General features: G+C 28.3%; 1 protein-coding gene across 1 annotated transcript in view; it reads right to left on the minus strand.

The window, feature by feature from the left end:
• LOC107456427 (tumor necrosis factor receptor superfamily member 10B) overlaps window positions 1–11141 on the minus strand; it is a 47100-nt gene extending 35959 nt beyond the window's left edge. Inside the window, exon 1 of the mRNA XM_043051250.2 lies at window positions 10804–11141. Within this exon, the coding sequence (XP_042907184.1) occupies window positions 10804–10869 (66 nt within the window). The 5' untranslated portion in view covers window positions 10870–11141. The remainder of the gene's footprint in view (window positions 1–10803) is intronic.
• Between the last annotated feature and the right edge of the window lie 5227 nt (window positions 11142–16368).

A 16368-nucleotide genomic window follows, 5' to 3' on the forward strand; every position in this document is an offset into this window, starting at 1 on the left:
AATGTAAAGATCATATGCAAACACTCATTTATTAAATGGTTAAGTATATGCATGTTGAAATTAAAGAAAGCAGGCCAATTTGTAGCAGGATAGATTCACCAATAAGCTTTTCCTGCAGAATTTGTGTAATATTGCACCTTATCTTTTACTTATGACAGCGTCAAGTATAGCTCAAAGGTTCTTTGATAAGGTAAAAAGCTTTTATCTTGGACACAGATGGTTAAAACTTGATGACTAAACAAACACTCAAGCTGTTAACACCTGTACACTAACAAAATTTTAAGAAAAATCAATTTCCGCATTTTCCTTCTTTAAACTTTGTTTGTAGTTCAATATTTTGGCATGACAAAATGAAATTTATAGTATGTTCTACATGAAACTTTTGATCTTTTAATTAACTACTTAAAAACATAATTTTTTCATCGTTTGTAAATAATTAAACAGTGATTTTATCCCTAATACACTGAAAAAAATTCGGTAAAAATTATCGGCACTCAGGGTGACAGTACATTTACCGTAATTTTTCCAGTAATTTTTTTCCAGTAAAATCACTGTAATTAAATAAATATTACTGTAAAAATTATGGTATTAAGTTTTATATTTTTATCCCGTAAATAATTACGAATGTTGCACTCAAGGTGACAGTAGTTTTTTCGTAAATTAATCAGTAATTTTTGATAGTGTTGAAATTAATGGATCAAGCTCAATTTGTTAAAATCTAAGACCAACGTACTAATTTATTATCAGTATCCACTAAATGCTCAACATGCTGATAATTTTATTGATCTTCAATTGATTTTATAAATTTTTTTTTCAACATTTGAATTTTTATTTAATTGTTTTAGGGGTTATTGTTTTATCTTTTAAAAGACTTTACAAACTCAAACTTATTCATTAAATTTGTTAAAATTTTTCAACAGCGTGTTTTATAGTTTTGTTCATTAAGACACTAATTGGTTCAACTCATAAAAATTCCGGTAGTAATTATGAAAACAGTCAAGTAACATTAGTGAACATTTATATTATATATACATTATGCCTTCTAATAATTTGTTGTACGTATGTGTTAACTTTTGTAAACATTCATTATACATATGTATCCTTATCTGTGAACACAATACACATGTATCATTTTTTGTTTTGGTAAAATAACAGCTCCACAAATAACAACAAAATTAACAGGCTGAATCAACAAAATCTATGTCACTGACATCTAATGTTTTCCTCCTCCGAATTCCCAGCACGAAGTTATCTGCATAATTTATGGTCCCACGGCTATACACCGTTTCCAAATTGATTTTTAATTTCGAACTGATAAGAAACACTTTATCGCGGTGACTTAAAAAAGGAAGCCACCCCAAGTCACTCACCACACAGAAAAATCGACTCTGTCAATGACCGTATCCATCCTTATCCAATGATTCTATTGTGTTTTACAGGACAAAAAAAGGGATGATGGTAAAAACAGAAACAAGAAGGCAAGAGGTAGGGAGGAGACGTCAACGTAGTTCCGGAGACACAATCCCCTTTCCTTCAACCCTTTGGTACCCAGACCACGTACTGCACTTGTAGACAAGCATTAATGAAAACTTTGTATGTAGAAGTCCAGGTTAAATTGTGCATGAAAGAATAGGGTGGAATATACAGGCCCCTTCGAGTAAGATGATGCTGAAGCAAGTGAACTCGAATCTTAGTTTGATATCGCCATTCGCGTACTCTGTTCATTTTCATCCTCATCAGTAAAGGATGGTAAAAAAGACGACCCGTTTCCCCCTTGTCATCATCATCACCAATTCTGGTCTCGTCCTCAAGATAAAAGCTCGATTTGGTGATTACGTCTTAGCAATAATTTGTAAAGTTGTAAGAACAGATAACCATTACGTGATCGAGTTCTACGCTGGTAATATCTGGGGTCCCAGGAAGTTTTTTCCGCTGCAAATCAATTCTATTAAGGCCCATTTTTCTTCTCTCTGAGTTTCTCAAATTATAAATCACTCTTTTTTTGGGGACCTTTTTAAGATTATTTGTAGCGTGACAAAGTGGACTAGCATTACTGTTTTTTTGCTGACGTCTCTTAAATAAATTCTTTGCCTTCTCTTTTACCTCAAATTAGCACTTACGTTGTCGCTGCTTTCATGAACTCTTCTAATACATCATAGATAAGTTAGGAAACATTTTGCACTGTCATGTATATGATATTTGCCTTCTATGTATCATAAATTTCAGCAGATTCAGATCTTCTATTTTATGACACCTATTTATGCAAAAGAAAATTTAGTATTTATTAGAGCAGCTTAGCTGCTAATAAATACTAAATATTCCTTTTTTTTTAATTAATAACTATGTTTACAAACATTATGTTTTTAGATTATGACGATAGAAGTATTTAAATATTTCAGATGCTATTTTTAACGTGTACTTTCCTAACATGCTGCTAAATATTTTAAGCCAGTTAACAAGTTGAATTTTCATATTTTTTACTCAATACTTATTACAATGCATTACCACATAACTTGTTTAAATTTTTGCATCAGCTCCTGTCACTTTCAAGAATTACTTTCGCTAAGACTAGGTTTATTAATTCTCTAAAAATAGATGCTTTAATGCATGTATTATAAATTAGCGATTTTAAAATATCTAAAGTTTTCCTTCTCTCTTAGTTAACTAACCTCTTAGTGAAATTATAGAAACGTATTTTGAACCATATTATAGTACAAACTTGCTGCAATCTTATTGCGGAGTTTAATTGGTATCATGGTATCTTGCAATAAAGTGTAATAAGGATTAATTTGCCCCAAGATATTGTGCGTTTTGAATTTGACAACATATTGAAGTTGCAGCGAATTCGATTGATTATATGGTTTGACGTAAACTAATGAATTTTTAACGGTTTGTTATGCAAAGTTCAATAACACATCTAAGGTCAATTGGCTCTTACCCTAATATCAAAACCAAGGACAAGCCACTAGGTTTCAGGTTAATAAAAAAACCAAGGGCAAGTCACCAGCATTCAAATTAATAAAAAAAAACCAAGGACAAGTCACCAGGTCTCAGGTGAAAGTACTTTGAATTAGTTTATGGTTCAACCACCCCCACCTTTTATTCTATAGCGGGACGGCTGTTTACTCTCACCTCCCTCACTCTCTCAGGAAAAAGTAAACAACTACCCAAATAAACAAACTTGGGACGAATTTTATCGCCAGTTTTCCGCATAAGAAGGCAAGCTAGATCTTTCGCTTTCGAGACGAATTGGAAAGAAAAAAAATACTGTTAAGTCCTGAGCACCTTTTGTATACATTTGCAGATTTCAACAGAAATGAATGGTAGGGGGGAGATGAAATAAAAGTCGAGCAATATCCCCCTCTTTTTTAAAAGCGGTAAGTAAAAAAAAAGAAAGGGAAATATACCGGTCCACCCACCTGGATATAACAGAAACGAAACTTTTTGTCCCTCCACCCTATACGGTTCTTTACGCGGGGGTACGATGCATAAAGAGAGTATAACCTCATGTTACAGTACCATCACCTTTCGCTTTTCTTGTAAGGACAGATGCTTCATCACCAGGTAATCCCCCCCCCTTCTCATCCATTTTACCTTCTCAACATCACAAGTAACTAACTGTAAACGGAAAAGACCATATGCCGTTACATTAAGTGGCGTCTGGCACGCGCTCGTTTTGAAAAGATGCAGATTTTTGGTTAAAGAACGATTGTTATTCGTTCGGGTAGGCGTCTGGCAAAAAGATTTTGGGCGACCGGGTTATGATGGGGGAATTTCAGCTGGCATGTGAGAGGGGGGGAGGGATAATTTTTTCAGAATTCTCCTTAAAACTTTCTGTTTCCCCGATATACCTTTTTTTCCAGTTCCCTTCCTTGTAGTATTTCGTTCCATAAAAGGAAACGGATGGTTTTATTTCATTAAAAACGAGGTTGAGAGGGAATCTGGTAGGAGAAGACGACTTCTGCCACTTACTTCCTTGCAATTAGAATAGAACACGCGACAGGAAGAATGTTCGACGGATGACAGGATACAGAAGGATTGGTTAACAATTCAATTACATTTCAGTGCAGAAGCCTGCACAAGTTGGAATTTACAATGAAAAAAAAAATGTTCGCAACCCCGTTAAGAAAAAGAGCGCGATTTCTTACGAAATATATGAAACTGACGAAAACTATAAAATAAGTATTGTGATATTTCCACGCGGAGAAAAGAAATACTGGTAAAATTATCGCACTGCATGGTAATGACATTTCTGATTTAAAAAAAATCAAACCATAATTCTGGTTAAAAAAACCAAAATATACTGTATTTAAACCATTCATTTGGTAACTTTTCCGTTCCTTAATTGTATCACTTATTATGAAAGCATATTTTGTAGTAATTTTATTAAAATCATTATCAAAGCACCTCGATAAAAATTACTGATTTTTATGGTGTCCCTATAGAGTCAGAAGCACGGTAAATTTTACTATTTTCTGGTAGTTTTGACTATATATTTTTTTTTCGTAGTGCAGTGTAGCCAAGATACTTCTCAGGCAAGTAGAGAATGGCTACTAATAAGGCGATGCATAAAAATACAATCTGCATTCCTCATAATATTTATGGTTTTTCCAGCATAATATTATGGTTATCTCTAGCGATTTTTCCTCCATTGATATGGATGCTCTTAAGTGCTTTTTTATCAAATGCACACATAAAGTTTAAGACAATTTTACAGCATGCAGATAATATTTCAGGAATCTTGTATAATTTAAGATGCATGCACAACTTTTAAAGAGATTGCATTAAAACTACCTTACGCTGCACATCAATTATTCAAAAGTAAAATGCAAAAAGAAATTTTTCTTCGAATATAGTTTTTAATTTTTTTCTTCAAGCGATTATTTTTTCTTTGAATTAGGAGTAGCAGAAAAAAAACTCTGCGTTATTTATTTGGGTTGTTTCATGGAAGCAAAGTACCTAGATCGTGGCGTTAAAAACTTCAGAAAACGATTCCTAGAAAGACGACATTTGCTTAAAAAAAATAATAAATTAGAAAACGATTATCTAAAGTGGAGTTTCTTAAACAGTAGGTTGCGATGCCAATCGGGTCGAGAAATTTGCAGCTGGAACGCCAAAGATATAATCAATTTCTATATTTCTTTAATTTATTATAATACTTTTGCATTTATCAAATATTTTTACACGATGTATCTGGAAATAACTAAAATAATGCAGATCAAAAAAACTAAAAAAAAAACCAAAGTGATTTAAAGTGTTTTCTTTTTTAATAATAGAAACGTTCCAAGTTTATGGGGTTCCATAAAATTTTCGTAAATAGTCTGAAGTCTTTACACCAAACGTTTAAGAAATCCTGATCTAAAAATGACATTAATAAAAAAAATTGCTCAGGAAATTGCGTTTTTTTTCCTTTTAAAATGCTACTTTTTGATTAAAAAGAGGGTAGAATATAATTTAAAATAAAAATTTAAAATTAAAATTTAAAAAACAATTTCCCGGAAAAAGGACAGTTATATACAAACTCACTTTACAATTTATGATCAGTATCTCGCTGTAATTTATTGTTATTACTGATAAATAAAAATAAATCTGAAAATTGGAAAAGGATTTTCCAAAGGACAAAACTAAGAATGACATCTCAAAAAAATTTAAGTTCGTTTTTTCCTTGAGTAATATTTTTTAGTAAAACCATATTTTAAAGAAAACAAACTAAATATTTTAAAATAGCAAAATATTTTACAGCAATATTTTATAAATTTTTCAAAATTTAAAAATGAACTTCCACATATTTCCGACTAAAAATATGCAAAGGCATTGTTTATCGATGAATTAACAGTTGGAAATAATATTCGAAAAAAATTAAGTTATACAGAGATTATAAAATATTTAATATTTTTTAATTGGATGAATAAGCTTAATCGTTATATTTTTGGTTATATTCATTGCACAATAATTATATAGTCTAGCGAAAAATATTTGAGAAGGCTTAACATTAAGTAATAAGGATAGTTATTTCCCAACAGGCTTGGAAAATTACAGGTGCAAAAGACATGCTCGAGTTCGAAAAAGAAAAAAAAAATTAATTTGCATGAATATACTTCGCAACCTTCAGTTTCTTGCGACAGTCCCACTAAATTGCACTATTATTCAAAAGCTATAAGAAACAGGAAGTTACAGACACAATTAGCGGGATACATTTTGAATTGAAAGATTTAAAAACGTTTTTTTATTTTTAGATTGACCTTTGAAAAATATTTCCAAAGAGACTTGAAATAATTTGTATTAGGAATTATTATTTCTTTTATGCAATACTTAAATTTGCGTCATATGTAATTTAAGGTTTGAATGTTTCACTTAAGGTTTAAATTATTTTATGTAGATATATTCTTCATGCTAACCTTCATGCTAATATGATTTTTTTAAGAATAGAATTTTTTTCGCCGTTGTAACAATATTCATCTTATTGTCTTTATTCAAGGAAAAGGTCTTATGAAAGAAGGATACTTTTAAAGCAGCGTGATAAAGAATAAATATTTTTGTCTCGTACAGCTAGCATAAAGAGCTACTGAATCAATATAGAGAATTCAGTATTTTAAAATTATATTTCCCCAACATAATTTATTTATTTTCTTCTGTTTAAACAATTGACATCAGTGGTAGTTTATGTCATAAAAATAACTTTTAGATTTCGGTAAAATTTTTTATTGGAATTTCTGATCGGTTTACTATTTAAAATATAATTTTTACAAATTTCTTTTTGAAAAAAATCAGCTTTATAATCAGAGAAAAAGCATTAGTTAGTTGTCTTTGTTGAAAACCTATAACCATCTATTCTATTAAAAACCTATTCAGTCAAATACTTAACAAAAAGAAAAATAATGAATATAGACTGTACCATGTTTTAAAACCTGGAAATTTAAGGAATAGAGTATTTAAAAAAAAATCCATTAACATGCTTTATAAAAAAAATCAGATTTACAATTATGAATAAATTTTTCATAAAATCATTTTTGACAATTTTGTTGCTAAAAATTATTTTTTGCGAAAAGTAGCTCAATAAATTAATTTATGAACACAAAATTATTAATTATACAAATATATAACTATTTGTTTTATTATTTTTTAAATTTTTACTTACATGTTCATTATGAATAAATTGCTTTAAGGATTATTATAACTATATGTAACAAAAAATATTTTTATAAAGTGGTTAATTTAAAATTACAATACATTTAAAAAACAATGATAATAAAAAATTATAAAATTTATGTATATTTGCTGTATCTTGATTATATAAATTTAAATTAATAACTAAATTTATTCTTAAACTGATAATTAATAATAATTAAACGCCAATATCAAACAATTAAAAAAATAGTGATTTATTTGACAGTAAATTAATAGAGATTTCAAACACCAGAACTAGAATCAACCTTTTCCCAGAGTTATTATGTTGTGGTATGAGGCAATTAGCCAAGGTAAACATGAGTGTAGAATATATAGAATACTAAGCACAAAGAGCATGTAGAATACTAAACACAATTTTGCGCAATTAATATCAAGAATCTTATCAGGGGAAATTATCTTGATTATCTAATTAAACTTGGCGTGTTATGTTGAACGATCAATATTATGAAGAGATGCGAACTCAATAATAAAAAATAAAAAAACTTGTTATACAATGAATTAAGCATTAACTGAGACTTATCGTATTACTTAACAGGTACTATGAAAGAGTTGAGTTTGTTGGAATAATACAAAAAAATATATGAGTAAAATGTACAAAAAAGAGCTCCCATTTAATTTGAAATTATACCAAATAAACTAAGCATATTGTCGAATATTTTTCTTACTATTTAACTTTTTAATAAGTTTATTTAAAAGAAATTACGTTGAAAATGTAACAAAGAATTTGTAGTTAAAAATAAACAGCATTGTCAAGTAATGTTGGATGCAATGTAAACTGACATTTTAAATGAATTTATTTAAATTTCAACATTTATTTTAAACTTAAACTTATGCTTTTCTTTTCACTTTTTAATGATTAAATTTTCAAAATTTCGAACAGCAAATTTGTTAATATTTTACTTTAAATTATAGCTAGAAGATTTCATGAAAGTTCAATTAGGGTTCTCTTTTCCAGTTTTAATATATAAGCTAATAGGAATGATTTAAAATTGGAGAAATTAATACATAATATCATGAATGCTTAATAGAACCTTTTTAATACATTTTTCTTCTAATAATATTTGAAATAAAATTTATTTTTTTATCATTTTACTTATGACATGAAACAAATCTAACCATTAAATAATTATTTTTATATATTACAAAAGAAATAGAATATATATATGTATGTATAAAACTTCAATATATTTGTGTTCTTATTAAAGTTTTCATGTAATCTGAAACTCGTTCTATGTAATATAATTAAAATTCCCTTTTAAGTTGCCTATAAATGTAAGACAAGAAAAATTATAAGACACAAATTTAAAACCTTTATGAGAACATCATTGTCTGTTAACGATATTAAAACAAACTTCAAATTGAAATTAATTTCCTATAACTTGATATGAAAACGTAAATCAATATAAATTATTAGAGATAAAGGAAATATATATTTTTTAAAAACTTGTGCTATACAGTTTGAGATACTATTTTTGTATTAAAATAAATTCCCCTTCACATTCCAAAGGGAATAAATATAAGTAATTTTAATTCAAATCATTGAATATTATTTCTAGTTAGCCTATTTTAAGCTTTTCTTTGCATTAAAAGTTATTTCCCACTACTTTGTATGGAATGTAATGGATGGTATGTAATGGAATGGATTTAAACTTTTTCAATCAAATTAAATTAATATTCTTTCTTGTTGTACTGAAATGTAAGACAAGATAAATAAATTCTGTTCTTACTTAATCTTTTTTTTTTGCAATAAGATTAATATTCTCTTCAGTTGCATGGAAATTAAAGATAAGTTAAATGAATTCCTTTCACCATATATAAACTTTTTCCATTCTATAAAATTAACTTCCAATCACGTTGCTTGAAAATATGAGACAGACCAAATTATAAGACATTAATTCTGCATATTTTTGATCTAAAAACTTTTTTCCTACAATTCAAAGCACACTTTATGTATTTCAATGAATTTGATTGCTTGTCTGACTGAAATGTAAGACAAGATAAAGTATGAAAAAGATGAATGCTTTTAGATATAAATGAAGAAAACAGGTGTGAGAAAGAGAATTTTCTATCGATATCTCAGTTTGATAAAATACCATAATACGATAAGAATAAGTATATAGCCTAGATAAACTTCTCAAGTGTTGTAAGACATAGCTTTAAGTAAGTTTGAAACGTGTTAAATATTTTGTGATCTTACTACAAGAAATAATTACCTGGTTTCAAATTCCAAACTTTTATTTAGAAGGACAAAAAACTAGTTTGCATTTAACTAAATCGAAACATCTAATGAGTTGCAAATAAATTTGCTTTATTATTATAATTATAAGGGGCATTTAAAATTTTTTTAAGGAAATAGAGTTTGAGGTAAAAATGACAAGGAATATGAAAAAAAGTAAAAAACTAACATAACTTTAAAATAGATAACTTTGTATAATAATATGAAACATTTTTAAAGAGTATGAGAAAATCGTGTTTGTTATTTCAATCACAGTTTAATTTTTTCTTTAAACTTTTCATTCCGAAATATAAAATAAATTAATGGTTTTCTGCTTAAAAACTTAACAAGGGTTAAAATTATTAATACACTTGAGATAAAAAAATTATTAATTAGTTTTTCTTACAGTAGTTTAAAGCAAAAGATTTCTTAACAAAAATTGTCAAAATATTGTTTAATTAAAATTTATTTATATTCTGACAAAATTCGATTTGAAATAAATACTTGAAAAATACAGAAGAGTTTTGTAGTTTGAGAAATGGAAATAATAATAATAATAATTATAAAGACTTATTCTTCCGCGTGGTTAATACGCGTATAAATTATAAATTCCAAAAAAAAAATTAAATAATATTTGAAACATAATTTAACAATAAGAGACACTAAATAAATTGAAATACAATTTTTTTTCGTATATGAATTAATTTCACTAAATGTGTAGAATATTTTTGTTTATCTCTTATCTCCTCGTTATTCAATATATAGTGTAATGAAACTAATGTGAAATATGTGAAACTAATGTGTGAATATTTTTTTTCCAAAAATTATCTATTTTCTACATTGATAAGAAGGCCGGCAAATTAATTAACAATCACAAATTTAAGAATGTTGGCTTAGTTATTCAATATATATATATATATACAGTNTATATATATATATATTGAATTTTAGTCATCGTATTTTGCTAATGATACAATAAAGTGAAAAATAGAAAATAAGATTTATAATATTATTAAATATTACAGGTATTACTTTAATTAAGAATTTGTCGGATATAAAATCTGAACGAACAAACCTTTAGATAACTTCTTAGAGGAAGATTTTATCATATGCTTCAATATAACGTTATAAATTTAATTAAGCACCACGCAAGTTTGTCAAAAAGCAGAAAAATCTATAGTTTTCACTACAATTAAATTAATAATATAATTAAATATTTATAATATAATCATTTTTTAAAAATGATTTTTTTGGTCAAAATAGCATTGCAATCCTTAAAATCGTATTTCGTTATGTTAAAAATCCTTAGTCTTAAAATTAAGCTCAACATAACGTAATTTTTCAACTCAAACAAAACAACATCGACGGAAACTAACACAAAATTGAAAAAAGTAACTGACCTGATGCTTCCAGCCGAGGTAAGCAAAAAGGAGAAAAATCCCGAATTCTAAATATTCCGTCTTCATGCTCTCCAAGCAAAACACCTCATCCTCTGATACGCGAAAACAAACACAACCAACCTCACTGATTCATCACCTCGTGAACGTATCAACTTTTCATCTACAGTATCCTTTGTAATTCAAGAGAGAGACGAAGCTTCCCTACACTCCGAACTAGATTACAGGAGTATCGCGTTTGAAGTGGATGATAAAAGGAGAACTGGGCTTTAGGTAAAAGTTTTCCCTTCCAAATGGCCCAGGACGTCCCCGCGCCACCTGACGGACAATCCCGCAGTTATAAATCTCTTTTTTTCTTCTTCTTTCCCTTCTCTAGTTTCTCTTTCTCCGATTGTTAGGGGTTATGTAAATATAACGTCATGACTTTGTAAAAAGAAAAAGTTTTTGAAACTTATCTAAAGGTAGAAAATATAATATATTTTCAATAATAATTTATCGAAGATTATTATTGTTTTTTTTTTTCTTGATCATTTTGAATTCTTTTTCATTGTAGAATAAAAAAGCTATTTTATGCTTTTTTTTTTAACAGACTTTGTATAAAGAAAAGTTCTTGAAATTTATATAAAGGTAGAAAATATGATATTTTTTCAATAATAATTTATCGAAGATTATTATTGTTTTTTTTTTCCTTGATCATTTTGAATTCTTATTCATCGTAGAATAAAAAAGCCATTTTATGCTTTTTTTTAATAGACTTTGTAAAAAGAAAAGTTTTTGAAATTTATATAAAGGTAGAAAATATAATATTTTTTCAATAATAATTTCTCGATGATTATTATTGCCTTTTTTTGTTGTCATTTTGAATTCTTGTTCATTGTAGAATAAAAAAGCTATTTCATGCTTTTTTTAAATAACTTTGTAAAAAGAAAAGTTTTTGAAATTTGAATGGTAGAAAGAAAATATAATATTTTTTCAATAATAATTTCTCGATGATAATTGCTTTTAAAATTTTTTGTTGTTGTCATTTTGAATTCTTTTTTATTGCAGAATAAAAAAACTATTTTATGCTTTTTTTTGTATTATATGAGAAAAAGCTAGAGAATGATTAGTAAACTTGAAATGTTGAAAATGAAGTAGTAATATATCAATAGAGTCTTTTACGGATGGCTATTATTATTTTTGTTATTATTCGTACCACAGAATTGATTTACCATATACTCCACCCAATCACGGTGAAGCCTCTTCTTTCTTATAGGGCTATATCTTTCAATTATTTTGGGAGTAATGTTAGGAAAATTAGTTTAGACCTGACGGTACAGACAGCTCCTGAGCTGGGAAATCATGCAGTACTTCAAGAGACAAGAGCTTTTGATTTTATTCATAAACGGACATTGGAGGCAAAAGTATCGCCTATACGTGATTAAAACTTCCTCTGAAATATAGAGCAAATTCATGCAATATTTGAAATAGTTACTATTTTTAGAAAGGTGTACAAAAATTAAGAGATCTTTTTACTTTATATAAAAAAATACTTTAAAAATTAAAAAAAGTGATACAAATTTTAAAGAAACTTTTTATGTAACAACAGGTGATGATTGTTTGATACGCAGGTAGCAATGCACCTATTTTTGCTTGCAACTGTACTTACACTTCAAGTACTCATCCTTATTGTCTTATTGTACTTGTAAGTACAATAAGACAAAACTTCTAGCAACGAGAAAATTAAATAATGTTTTCCAAATTCCCAGAAAACAATAATTTATTTTGATTAATTTCAGTTAAATATGCTCTAATAAAGGGGAAATCGATTTATATGAAATTTCTTTTTAAATATTGAAATAATTTTATTTATTTTTATTTTGTTACAGAGAAATGAACATTAGTCATGAATAATATGTGTTTTTTTTTAACTGAATTCCAGAGCAAGTAAGGTATACCAGCTGTTGGATTGAGATTAATCCTTTAATTAATAGTTTAAAAGCGAAAACACAACGCATTCAACTAACCATTGACTTATTTAATCGGTACCAAAGTACCGTGAAAAGGTACAAAGAGTCATATAATTGTATCTTAATTTAACGAGAAACAGAAAATTGAAAATAATAGTAACCATGGAAATATTATATCGTGAATGAATAGTTTCAGAAATAGCGAAAGATCGAAAATTATTAAGAAACTTCGTATCGTTTTAAATATACAGTCCCTTAAAGCCGCCCTCTGACTTTAGCAGCGGCAGCAGCCCCCGCCACAGCCGCCACGGGGATAGGGGGGGAATAAGGGTTGAAAAGGGGGGTAAGGGAAGAAGCGACGTGTGCATCTCGGGAGGATGCGGGAGTTAGGATGGATTGTGTCGGTTAACGGAGAATGGATGCACACGGCGGATGCTGGTGTTGAGATTAAGTACGACATGCTATATGTTTGCAAAAGATTTCTTAAGAGGTAAAAAAAAAAAAGAACTTTTTTTTGTTGCAAATGGAATACAAGAACATAAAAAATTGAAGTTTTTTCATATTGCCCCTGTAAAATTGGAATGAAGAGAATGAGGGGATATATTTTTAATCTAACTTTTTTAATCCCTTATGTAAAATAATTAGTCTTACACTTTATCAACATAAACTGATTAGGTGTTACTTTTTTGTTAAATATAAAGTAATAATTTTATTTCACTGATATAGAGTGTAAAAAGAATTGGATACCATCTTTCAGAAACAGGCGAATTAATATTTATAACTTCAATAAAGATTTTTATTTAAAAATAATTAGTGTCACAGAAAAAGAAGGAATTTTTTCTTTTGAAAACGTTTTGCTATATTATTCATAATTACTACATAATACACATTAAAAAAAAAGAAAAGAAAACTGCGAAATTAAAAAAAGTAAAAATAATTTTTAGCAGAATTAGATAAGTTTTAACAAATCTTATACAACTATTAAGTACTGAATTTGGATATAAGTTCACCATTAATAGAATACTTTTAGTTTCAGAATAATTAAAGCACTTAAAATTATAAAAGTTTACATCTAGGACTTGAACTAATACTTTGAAAATATGAATTTTAGTTGTTTTTATTTTAAAAATCATATATTTAAAACTGATTGCTTAACCAAGAAACTTTTGAGCAAATTTAATAAAATGCAAAGAATTATATTTCACTCTTTCTTATTTTGATTCTTTTATTTAGTACCGATTCAAAATATTTTTTTAAAGAAACGTACTATTACATTTGACATCATGTTAAACTATTCTGTTGAAAATTAAGAGAATTTTCAAATTTGATCTATTATCTTTTGAGTTACTGAACCAATCTAAATTAAGTTTTGTATAAACATAGGTTGATGTGATACAATTAAAATAACCATTTATCTGTTTTAATACAAGCGCATGATTTTTCTAAAGAAGCTTCATCAAAGTCAGAAATTATGAAGCAGTGATAACAGAATTAAAAAACTGATTAAAAAAAATTATGGCTCTTTTTTATAGATATAAAGAGTTGTGCACAGTAAAAAATTTCGAATCAAATTACGATAAAATCGATTTTTACCGCAACATGTTACGGAACAAAAAAAATTATATACCGTAGTTTTTCCAGCAATAATTACCGTAAAAATCACTGAATCATTTGAATTAAAAAATATTACTGTATAAATCACGGTGTGATAATTTACGGTCACGGATAATGCACCCTAAGTACCGATAATTTATACCGTCATTTGATGTGGAATTTTTTACAGTGTACAACGTGATTTCATACATGAAATATCACTTGTTCAGCAATGTTGTTTTCTATTCCTAGATAGTTTTTATAAAGGGATTGCGAGTTCTTTTTTCTTTCATCACTGCATCTTAAACAGGCTTATTAAGGTTGGCGAATACTTTCATTTTTCTGAAAATCATTTTACAGATGGACACTGTGTGACCGCGCTCTATTTTCCATCATTAGAATAAAATCAAGGTCAACTGCATCTTTAAAAACTTACTTAAAAGTGATGTCACTTTCTAAAAGCAAATATAGGGTTCTAAAATTTTATCTACATACACTGAACAAAGTGCCGTTCTCAAAAAAACACGGAGATATTCTACAAGATACCTGCTTAAACTAACAAACCTCTACTGTTATTATGGTCAATTGCACAGTGGACCAGCATCCAAGGTTTCGTGACCAAAATTAGTATTTCGATAAAATGTGTTTCAAAATTTGGGATTTTTTATTTGGGTTTTTTTCATGTGCAGATAAATTGAATTCATAGTTAAAATTTTAAAATACACTAAAAATACCAAAAAAAAANACAAAAAAAAAAAAAAAAAAAAAAAAAAAAAAAAAAAAAAAAAAAAAAAAAAAAAATAGCGACTGAAATACGGCGAGCAAAAATTAGAAAAATAATATAGTACGTTTAAATAATTAAATATAGCAATGAAAATATAATAATTTTTGTAATTTTATATTAAAATGAAAAGCAAATTACATTTCCGAAGTAATATTACAGAATAACGCGCATTAATTACAAAATAACGCGAAAACACGAAGAAAAAAACATAATTTTTGTTTTTCGGTATATTTAGTCCACCTTTGCAATACGGGTAAAATGGGGCAGGTTTTTTTTCGAAGGAAGAAACATCAAAGAGGACAACAGAAAAAAATTTAGCTAATTACCTCGTGGAACTTTTTGGAACTAAGTTTCGAAAGTCATTCAAACATTGTAAAACGTCAAATGATAAGATATAAACTATAAGTTTGTCAAGAGTATTAACCGATCCGGAATGATTATGAATACTTAATTTGGGTTATATTAAAAATGCCTACACATATTTTAGTTGAAAATTTTAATTTTTGTCTTTTGGCCAAAGATCATGGTCTTCTGATCCACAGTGAATTGAAAGGATTCCTGCTCCTCTCTGTATGTAAGTGAGAATCATTTGAACTAACGATCCACATCTTGATGTTTTCTTCAACTTCTTTAAATTTGTAAGCTTCTAATAATCTTTCTTTGAGAGTTCTTCTTATCATCTTGAGAGATGTTTTACAAACACCACATATTTTGGGAATATCACAAAATACACTTTTTATGTTATCTTATAAACGTCGTTGAACAGCCGACCCAATTTTATGGGTTTACAACTACTAATGTTCAAATCCGTAGCCTTGTAATTTTGAACCCAATCCAGAAGACAAGTGAATTCCTGGATCTAGTATTGGGAGAAATTTTCTTTCTTCGAGGACTTTTTGATAGAACTAACCCGTATTTGCGTTACATGGAGAGTAAAACCACGAGAACCTCTCATGGTAAGCCTGACGGCAAGGGTACTCTAACCCATGATCCGTCTACCACTGAGGATATTTCACGTCAGCACTGTGGTCGGTGCAAGTCGGATGCGGAATTCGTATCGACTGGGATTCGAACCCGGTTCGCCTCATTGGAATGCGAACACTCTACCCAATGAGCCATCACGGCTCCCACAAAATACATTGGGCAGAAAACACTCGGAATCATTATGAAGATGAATAAAACTAAAAAAAACGTTAAAAAAAAGCAAGACAAAATTGACGCAATAAATAGACATATAGTTTT

The sequence above is a fragment of the Parasteatoda tepidariorum genome, chromosome 8 (genome assembly GCF_043381705.1).
Source record: "Parasteatoda tepidariorum isolate YZ-2023 chromosome 8, CAS_Ptep_4.0, whole genome shotgun sequence".
Classification (NCBI taxonomy): domain Eukaryota; kingdom Metazoa; phylum Arthropoda; class Arachnida; order Araneae; family Theridiidae; genus Parasteatoda; species Parasteatoda tepidariorum.